We start from the raw sequence: 10,203 nt of genomic DNA, 5'->3' as shown, positions 1-10,203 counted from the left end.
TCTCTTTAATGAAATTATTTTAGGAGCATCTGCAGTGAGGCTCATAACTTTCTTATGTAAACAATAAATTTACTTACATCCCCAGAAGGAATAAACATTTTATTAACAACAACCCTTTTCTTTATATTTCGTTATTTCAAAGAATCTTACACAAACTGCTTTGTTTTATGAAGCACTTTCTCTACTGTATTACCACATTAATTTCCTTTGTCTTTACTTTTCAGCGAATACAAAAGAATAAAACAAAACACTTACTTACTATGACAGACTGTTACAGAGAGGTATTTACAGGCAATGTGATAGTGAATTATGATATGGTTCATACAATGAAGCACACGATAACAAATACAGTTATCTACTTATAAGCAGCTGATCACCAAAGAGTCCACAAGAGGGAGTTGCAGAGCAAAATAAGATACAAACACTGAAATGCTCGGTGGTCAAACGTAAAACAGGAAATCATAACTGCATGCTTGAATTATAAAAACAAATAGGATAAAAATCATAACAAGACACAAGGAAAAGCTCATAGTAGTTTAAATATTAATTTATCTTAAAGAAATGGAAACTAAACATGTTTTACTCCATGTCAAATTGTGTGTGGTTTATTCATCAGCTGCACCTTCAGGTACTGCCAACCTCTGAACTGTATTAAACTGTTTCATTAACTACGACTGAAAAAGAAACAAACCGGGAACTATTTCTTAGGAATATTCATTTTCTTAATCAGTGATCAGATATTTAAGTGACGATACACTTTCTAAATATTGTAAACTACTTTTTGACCAATTACTTGTTTAAAAAACCCAATAATTTATGTTCTCATTTTTGTGACACTGAAGCGTCGACCATAGCAAATCAAATTTTTACTAAAAACCACTAACTGAAATCAGACGTGTATGCGACCTAAATATTTGTAATTGTAATAACTGTAATATTTAAACCACATTTCTATAGTTACACCTGAAGTGCTTCAACCTTTTTCCTATTATTTTAAGATTACAGATAGTATCTATGCATAGAGAATATTCAGCTCCTTCACAGCATCACTATATTATTGCTCCCCTTGTCTTATAACAGTTGAATAGAGAGTTGTCTCAGGTGCTTGATTACTGGTAGCACTATGTCCCCTGCCAGCGGAGCTATTTTTCTTAGTGTCAGGAAGTGTTTTTCCACCAGTGTGGAAACCCACAGTGGTATACTGAAGCATGTCTGCAGAAGGACTGATGACGTCTTGTCCCATGGGAGTAGAGCCATTTTCACTAGTGACAGGAAGCATTCTTTCATCTTTTTGGAAATCCACAGTGGCATAGTGGACTATGTCTGCAGGAAGATTGACATTGGTATCCTTCTGAAAGTCAACATTAGCATGGTAGACCAGGTCTGGAGGAGGGCTGGTAACAGCACAAACAGAGGGCAGTGAGCTCTCTTGCTGCCTCCGTATGTTAATCTCTTCATATTGATGATCTCCAGTATTTCCCTGGGGGAGCAATGAAGAGCAATGGTGGGACAGATGCAAAACTGTGCCCTCAATCAAACTAAACAGCCCCTCCCCCCCCCCCCCCCCCCCCCCCCACACACACACACACATTCTGAGCCTCAAAAATGCCTTCAAACTCGTGGGGGCCAGCATTTTATACCCAGATGTGACTGTTATTCCCCACATGCTAATTTTCTGTCCTCACAAAGATGTCCAAACATGTACAAATGCACACACACACACACACACACACACACACACACACACACACACACACACACACACACACACACACACACACACACACACACACACACACACACACACACCTCTGTGTTATGTCCAGACTTTGTCCTCAGCTCTGATGACCCCTCAGCAGCAGTTTCTAAGATGAGAAGAATTTGAACATAAACAACAAGAGTTTTTTTGTGTGTGTTTGTTCTCACTGATGTCTTATCTATCTATCTATCTATCTATCTATCTATCTATCTATCTATCTATCTATCTATCTATCTATCTATCTATCTATCTATCTATCTATCTATCTATATTTAAATGAATTAAATATTTTTGCTTTTGTAGTTAAGGTCAGAAAAACCTTTCATTGAATGTTTTACACCAATCTTGATCTGATAAATTAAACAATTATATGTATTTGTTTATTGTATTTATGTATTTTCCTACCTGACATCTTGAGGACTTTACATCTGTATAGTATTAGCACAACCACAGCAATCACCACTAATGATCCCACACCCACACCCACTCCAATACCAATACGCAGGCCTGCAAAAAGGAGACAGCCATAGAGATATGGCTTAAAAGTTTATAGAATAGAGACTGTGGCTTAGTGTGTTTCTGCAGTAGACATTTGTGTGTATTTGTATACTGAGATATTAACTGCAACTGCTTGGCAGAGACACATACCTAAATGCTCATCTACATCTCTCTTCAAACGTAAACCGACTGATTCTTTGGTTTGAGTGTGTCTTTCAGCTGTGTGAGAAAAAAAAGAAAGAAGGTTACACAATTTTTGTTGATGTTGTTAATACTCAGAAAATAATCATTATACAGTAGCAAAGAGTGTTTTTTTTCTATTACTTAATTAATTTGATGTACACTGAAAAAAAGGGACTGGCCATCTCTTGGATTTATGTAAGCATCTTGCATGCATTTAACACAATTGCCTCATGTTTTAAAGTTAAATGTAACTATATAGTGTAAAAACTACATGATATGCAGAAAGGGTGTATTAAATTGTTCATATCATGTTCAGGTGACGTAAGTCAATAAGATAGCAACGTTAAATCTCGTGAAACCACGCGTGATTTCATCTCGCGGGCTTTGGATCGTGGTTTAAAAAAGGCATCCATCTCAGTCAAGTCGAGCAGCCAACTCTACGTTTTTGGTATGTCTTGATTTTTTGAATTCATTTTTACCATAATTCAGCCAAATGTAGTTAAACGTCTAGAGTGTCGCCATGTAACATGCTAAAAAAGAGCCGTTAGCTTATTTGCTGTTTTATCTGTTGTCAAAGAATTGGCGCTTTTTCATTTGAATTTGTCTTTGGCACAAGAGCCGTAATATCACATTAAACCTAATTACGAGGCACTCATAACATAATTTGGTTTTCTGTGTGAATAGATTTGCCAACTGACTCTTCAGTTACATTGTGTATTTACTGCACCGTGGTGTTAGTGAGATTTTGGACATTGAACAGCTTTAGCTAATATCATCAGCGGCATTATGCTAGCTTACATCCCTACCCCTCCTGCCCTCACCCGCTGTCCTTTTGTTTTTGTTTTTTTTTGCTGCACATTGAGAGATGACCTCTATTCTGCATTTCACCAGGAGTCAGCTGATGGATTGTGGGTTCAAGGTGTTATGGTAAGAAAGTATATTCTATTTTCGTTTCTGTAACTTAATTATAATAGGTTTTTTATAATTATTAGGTGCATGCATACTCACCCTATTAATACAACTGAGAGATCCAAAATCTGCCATAGGTTTAACTTATACCTGTATGTATTGCCAGAAAGGTGATTACTGGACTCGCATTAATGCACACTTGAACTGAAATGAGGTTGTAACTTGTGGGTTGTTGGGTTGCAAATCAGAAACAAACATCTTTGGATTTTTTTAATCCCATAAGATCTGGAAACACAGTTTTTATTCAACAAAACATTACTGATTAACCAAGCACAGTGCCTGCTGTTATTTCAAAATAATTTTATATCATTTCAGATAAAATGCAGCATTCCAGTGCATCCCAACCATGCCTTTACAGTCAAGGTTTCTGACGGAGCTGAGTTTCTCTCTGACAGTCTGCTGAAAGTGTTTGCAAAGTGATCGGGGGAACAGGGCACAAAGCTAAAGGATGTAGCTGCCATGATGACAGTACGAACTTTAAAATTCTTTAACTACAAAGTGTATATGTATTGCATTAGGTCAGTAAAAGATTTTTATGCTACATCCATTGAAACAGTCAACTATTACCTGTGAGTAATGATTCCACTAAAAGGATGCCATAATTTTCGTCATGCATTTACTGGCCCACTGAGAAAAAATTATCTTTTTTTAAAAATAAATGTTCTGGAAACTATATATCCATAAAGTTGATGTCAAACAGGAACTTTTGATATTGCTTTGTAGATGCTGGTGTTGCATGTTGACTGGTTTAAAAAGTCAAGAGTTTTTGTCTGGGATCATTTTCTTCTGTGCTACTGAAAAGTTCACAAATCTCTGTTTTCTTTGTTATAATAGTCAAGGATGACATTAATGCTCGGAGTCCCTCATCAAAGTGCTCCGCATCTGTGTGAAAGACAATTGCAACATCTTGGTGCAGGAGTTCATGGTGAGTGTTTTATGAGTAGATTGTGGCTTTGCAACATTTAAAAATGCATTTAGTTATCCACTTGATCCTCATTGGACTGGTTAGGACCAGTAGTCCTCTTTAATAATTTGAAGTTCACATGAGGCCTGGTAGTGAACTCGGCCGCCGGCCCTTGAGGCCCCATCCCCACCCCTGTATTAGGGGTCACATCAGTGTGAAAAAACTTTAAATTTGTCATTCTAATGAACAAAGGAAAATCCCACCAATATTTATATTAGCTTTTGTTTGAAAAAATGACCAACTGACCAACAGCTAACCAAATTGTGGGGCTGAAAGTCTAAATTCTAACATCTTCTGAGTGACATAACCTGGATTTCTGATGGGCCAGTGTCTTTCTAAGAAAAACTAATGTAAAGCATTTGAAATTATTATGTTTTTCACCCTCTCTTAGAAACTCTGTTAGACCATGAATGGCAGCATGGCAGGCCACTCTTTGGCTATAGCTATTTACTATGTTGCTTGCATTGGTTTAAATTACTCTAACATTAGAACTGGTAGATTCAAAAGAGATGAGTTTAAAAAGGAATCTTAAAGAAATGTTTTGTGTTTAACCAGGACTTGCCTGAGGCCACTGCACAGATTGAGAAAACCACAATGAACATCTGTCTCCAGAGGATGCGGCAGGCAATGACTTTTCTGATGTTGTTCTTCAAGATCTGGATAACGTGACCTTTGCAGTAGCCATGCTGTTTGGACCTTTTTTATTCCTTCAACATGAGTTACCCATCACAACTCTGCTACACTTTTGAGGTGATTCAATGGGTGGTAATGGAGTTGGATGCAACTCAGCTCTCAAGGAAAGCTCACAACTAAGACAAAACTGCTCCTGCAACGAAGCTCACTGTTATGCATGTGAGGTGACCAGCTCTAGGTGAGAGGACATTTAAATCTCACACTTGTTCTGCTGCATTTTTGAAGCTCAATTCCAGGAACGGATCGCAGGGTTCATTTTTATATACTCTGCAACTGCCATGAGGACGAGCCGTTTTTTGTTGTTGTTTGTTTTTCCTTTTGCTCTGTACAAGTTCTGTTTGTCTGTTTGGCAGCATTTTTAAATTTCTCTTTGTATTTTTTCTTTCTTTTACTAGTGAAGAGATGTAGCGTGAACAGTTATACAGTCTAAATATCCCATATGGGCCGTGTGAAATGGTATTTTCAGTTTCATTCAGTTGAAGTAAAGAACGTTGAATATTTCTAAGTGTGCTGTTTTGAACCAAGATGTCACAGTATGATCAGTGCTGTAATTTTTGACAGTCACTGTATCAATGTTATTTTTGCATCTCTTGAATAAAGGTTTTGACCTGCAGGTGCTAATTTCTTTAGTTATTGGGGTAAAATGGGTAGTGTTAATAGGAAGGTGTTTGCCAATTCAGTAACCTAATTTAATGTTAATGGAAACTAACATTACCTCAAATTGTTTAGTTATAATTGTTGTTTAACTGAATCTTGACGTCAGAGGCCTTAAATAGAATGTTTTGTATTGTTCTTTCCCAACATTTTTCAAAAGAAACAGTCTAATTTCTTTGCTGTGATTGATTCCAGAGAACACGGAAGAACTGACATTATTTAACTGTTGATTTATATAGATTCAGTAGAGGAGTAATGTCAGTTTAATTCTTTACCTACTGCAGTGAAATTAGACATTTTGTTTTGAAAGGTTACTGGTGGATGCCAGCAACCATCTTGGAAGAGAACAATACAATCTGTTATAAGGCCTCCATTTGAAAATTGTGTATTTGATACTAGAATATAATAGCAAAATGTAATTTGAAGATAACATGTAGTATTTAAGTGACCAAGTAGTATTGGGTAAAAGTTATTGAATCGTGTTGGGATAACATGAGCTCAAATTACTTCATCAAAACATGTTTAAGTCACATTTTATCAACACAAATTGCACAGGTTTATTGAACATGAATAAATTGTGTTAATTTAACTCAATTGTTTAAGTTGCTGCCAAAGCAAAACATCTGTGTGCAACAAATGTCCACCATTGAATTAAGTAAATCCAACAACATATTTTTTTCAGTGTAGTATGAATGTAGGAAAAGCTTTAAAATGTATGAAAATACATTTAACAGTCTGAAGTTTATTCCCTTTTCCAAAGCCATCCAGTAGGCTGGAGTCAGCTTAGCCAATTCGAACCCCTGAGCCTTATCTTTGACACCCCTGCTATACATTTTTTTTGTATTTCCTATAAAGTAACTCAATTTATGGCTTCAGTGGTAAAATATGTTTATTGATTGTCAACAAATAAACCAGGACTAAAGTCAGAATAATTATAACCATGTGTCGAACAATAAAATGATACCTTCTACCTCAACCAATTTTATTGCAGATGGTTTTTCTTCTAATAAAAAGGTGTTGTTGTGAAACACCACAGCTATATATATATATATATATATATATATATATATATATATATATATATATATATATATAGATATATATATATATATATATATATATATATATATATATATATATATGTATACAAATTGGGTACTTACTGATAGAAAGGTATATTTTGGTGTATTCAGCATTTGTCATTGTTTTACCAGATCCGCACCAATACGTTCCAGAGTCGGTTCTCCTCAGGTCACTGATGTAGACATAGAAGTAGTTCCTTCTTTTATTATCCCTCATGTAAAATCTGTCTTTAACTACAACTCTGTCTTCTTCTGTTGTCCGTATTAACTCATCACAGCTCAAGGGATTCTTTCCTTTGCAAAGGTATTTTTCAGTGTCCTCTTCACTCTTAGAATAGTTACATGTAATTGTTGCAGTCTCTGAAGTAACACCAATTATTTCATGTGGTTTAACCTCGTCCCAGTCTTAAAAAAGGAAATGCATGTCAGTGCAGCTATTTTCTTTACAAACTGCAACTTATAAATGTGTTTTCATTTACTAAAATTATTATTACGTTAAATCAAAAATCAGATCAATACTCACTCAAAATATAGAGGTGGATCTCAGTTAAACAAGAAGTGGATGTACCAGATTTTATACTACACTGGTATTTTCCAGCATCTTGTTGGGTCAGTGCAGAAATGATCACAGTGTAGACTCTTTGCTGTTTATCATCTCTGAGAGAAAATCTGTCTAGTCTGGTGTAATTTGAGTCATAAGATGATATCAGATTATTGCAATAAGAGCTTGCATCTTCTCTACAAAAGGATTTGATTCCACTTTCTTTTACTCTTGTATAGTTGCAGTTGATGGTAGCCGAGGCGCCAAGAAATGTGGTCTGGTTCACTGGTTTGTTGTAGCCTGTCAGAGAGTTGAAGCGTATGAAGCAAAGATTAATTTCTCACTCAAAGTCAGCAGATGTGTGTATAGTGCAATCAGTGCAACACTTAAAATTACTAATCTGTTTATTAGTAGAGTGTAGATGCTGTTTGACATTTTTTTTAGGCAGCAAGAAGACAACCTGTATTATTAATACATTAATATACAATAAAAAGCATCACTCATGCTGTTCATTCATAAGTTCATTTTAGCACCTATGCAGGTGTATTAGGGCTGCCACGGTTAGTTCACCAGTCACGATTATGTCACCTATCAAAATCGTCGATGACTAATTTAATAGTCAACGCTCATTTGAAGCTTTGTAAGATCCTGAAAGACGCAGGAATGAGCTGTAGGATTTAATAGTGTAATAACGGACTGAAACAGAAGATGGTAGCAATGCTGCTGTTAAACGCCAACGAAGAAAAAGTAGTATGAGTTATTTGTGCCTGAGCGCCCTTAGAAAAATTTTTGCAAGCGAAATGTTGCATTTTGAGGAGAAAATAATTTTGAGTGAAGAAAATTTTAATTTGAGCAAACATTGCTGTGTGCAAGAAATGTATTTCAGTGTTTGCTCTTATCCATATACACACACAATAACAGCCCCTCTCGCTCAGCTGTTGGCATTTGCTCTTGCTCAGTTCTCTGCTCTGTGTGCTGACATCTGCGGATCTGCTCTCTATGGCAAGCCATCAGGGCCAAAAATTACCACTTTTCTAACCCGTCTCTCAGTGTGTCGTTAGCACTCACAACATCTCTGCTCCGTGCACACTTAACTCTTTACAGCATTATAAGTGTGCCATAAAACCAGCCAATCACAGACTTGAATGTAAAAATTCTGATTGGCTGTTTCGGTCTCCAAGCAGCTCGCTAGCTACTGCATTCCGGAAACAGGGTCCAAAATGTAGCTAAATCCATTTTCGGTTAGTATGTTTAATTAATTATTTTAAAATATCTATATATTTTTAAGGTCATTGTTAGTTTAAATCTAGTTTAAACCAAACCACTCCACTGGATTTACTTGTGACTATAGATGTCTGTTAAATCTATGTACAACATTTTCATCAGAACGGAAGACTAAAGGTATAAAAACAGCAATAAAATAAAAAAGAAAGTACTCAAAGAAACTCAGATGCACAGTAATGAGTATCACTCGCGCTGTTTGTTAAAATAAGCTAATTTTAGCTGCTATACAGCGTTATGATTTAACCAATGGCTATCTTTCATGTTTTGCCTCTGTCAGTGCGCCCCAGGGCAGCTGTGGCTACAATGTAGCTTGCTATCGCCAGTGTGTGAATGTGTGTGTGAATGGGTGAATGACTGAATGTAGTGTAAAGCGCTTTGGGGTCCTATGGACTAGAAAAGCGCTATACAAATGCAGGCCATTTACCATTTAAAACTTAATCACAGCAACGTTTGTAACTATAGCTGTCTGATAAATGTCGTAAAAACATTTTTCTCACAACTGAACAGTAGAGGTATAAAAACAATCATAAAATCCAAACACCTGTAACTACCTAATTACCTGAAATTTGTATTCAAGTATAGCAGTAAATAACTCAAATTACTAGCATGCCTCTGTGCAGAAGTATTTTGCTGGTTGGTTTACATCTTTGTTGTACTTACAGTTAATGTTGACACGTCTGTCCTTGTTTCCCATTACAGACAAAAAGCTCACAGCAGCTGTTATAGAAAATTAAATGAATAAAACTATAATTTAATCATAACACTTAAAATGAGTTTCAGCCCCAAGAAAATCAAATAGAAGAATAATCTTACCTGTTATTAAGTGGATGATTTGTAATGATGCTGCCATTGCTTTGGTCAGAAACGTTTTATAGTTTTCCACAGTTTTAAGCTAAAATTATAATATTATGATCCAAAATTTTAAAAAAAGCTAAATAAGCTGCATGCCCCTATGATCAGTCATGACACCTGTACTCTGCTCTCATCAAATTGTTATATTCTCACTTGCTTGTGATGTCTCTGCACAAAAGAGAGAGTGCCAGCTTTGTTTTTCCACCACAGAAGTTCAAATATTTGCATGATGAAGAAACAGGATTTGAATCTCTTTATGCAGAGTGATAGAAACAGAGATAGAAAAGGAGAAGAGAAAGAAACAGATGGAGAGCGAGAGTGTTGACTCATAGTAGCTAATCATCAGCTGCATGTTATGACGTCTTTCGCTGCTTCAAGCAAAAATATTCATCATAAAACAATGTCCACAATGTCTCTCTTATCTTTGGATCAAAATAATTATAATACCAGATATTAGTTAGCAGGTGTTCTACGTATCTACCCATTGCATGAAAAAGTATTAATGTAGTCTATCCAGAGGCATGGAATTATGAAAATGTAGTAGAGTTTTATTATAATTAAATTTCCGGATAAAGTAGCTGTGTGCCTGCACTTTGATTCCAAAATAGTAGAGGCTGTCTTTGTCATGGTCCCTTTGTCATCGTCTAACTGACTGTTTTCTGTCTGTCTTATCCCACTCGTGCTTTCTGCCTCTCCTCTCTACTGTCCTCGTTTGTGTGTCTAC

The 10,203-nt window shown here is 36.0% G+C and overlaps 1 protein-coding gene across 1 annotated transcript; it reads right to left on the bottom strand.

Moving 5' to 3' along the window:
- Nucleotides 1–530: 530 nt before the first annotated feature.
- On the bottom strand, nucleotides 531–9,671 carry LOC113023242 (CMRF35-like molecule 1). The gene is made up of 8 exons (XM_026169267.1): nucleotides 9,441–9,671; nucleotides 9,288–9,344; nucleotides 7,326–7,643; nucleotides 6,884–7,207; nucleotides 2,408–2,476; nucleotides 2,165–2,266; nucleotides 1,810–1,865; nucleotides 531–1,480 (listed from the first exon to the last, which is right to left on the bottom strand). The coding sequence occupies exons 1-8, from the start codon at nucleotides 9,475–9,477 to the stop codon at nucleotides 1,055–1,057; spliced, it is 1,389 nt and encodes a 462-aa protein (XP_026025052.1). The 5' UTR covers nucleotides 9,478–9,671; the 3' UTR covers nucleotides 531–1,054.
- Between the last annotated feature and the right edge of the window lie 532 nt (nucleotides 9,672–10,203).

Source organism: Astatotilapia calliptera, chromosome 6 (genome assembly GCF_900246225.1).
Source record: "Astatotilapia calliptera chromosome 6, fAstCal1.2, whole genome shotgun sequence".
Taxonomy (NCBI): domain Eukaryota; kingdom Metazoa; phylum Chordata; class Actinopteri; order Cichliformes; family Cichlidae; genus Astatotilapia; species Astatotilapia calliptera.
This window is presented reverse-complemented; position numbering and strand designations above follow the sequence as displayed.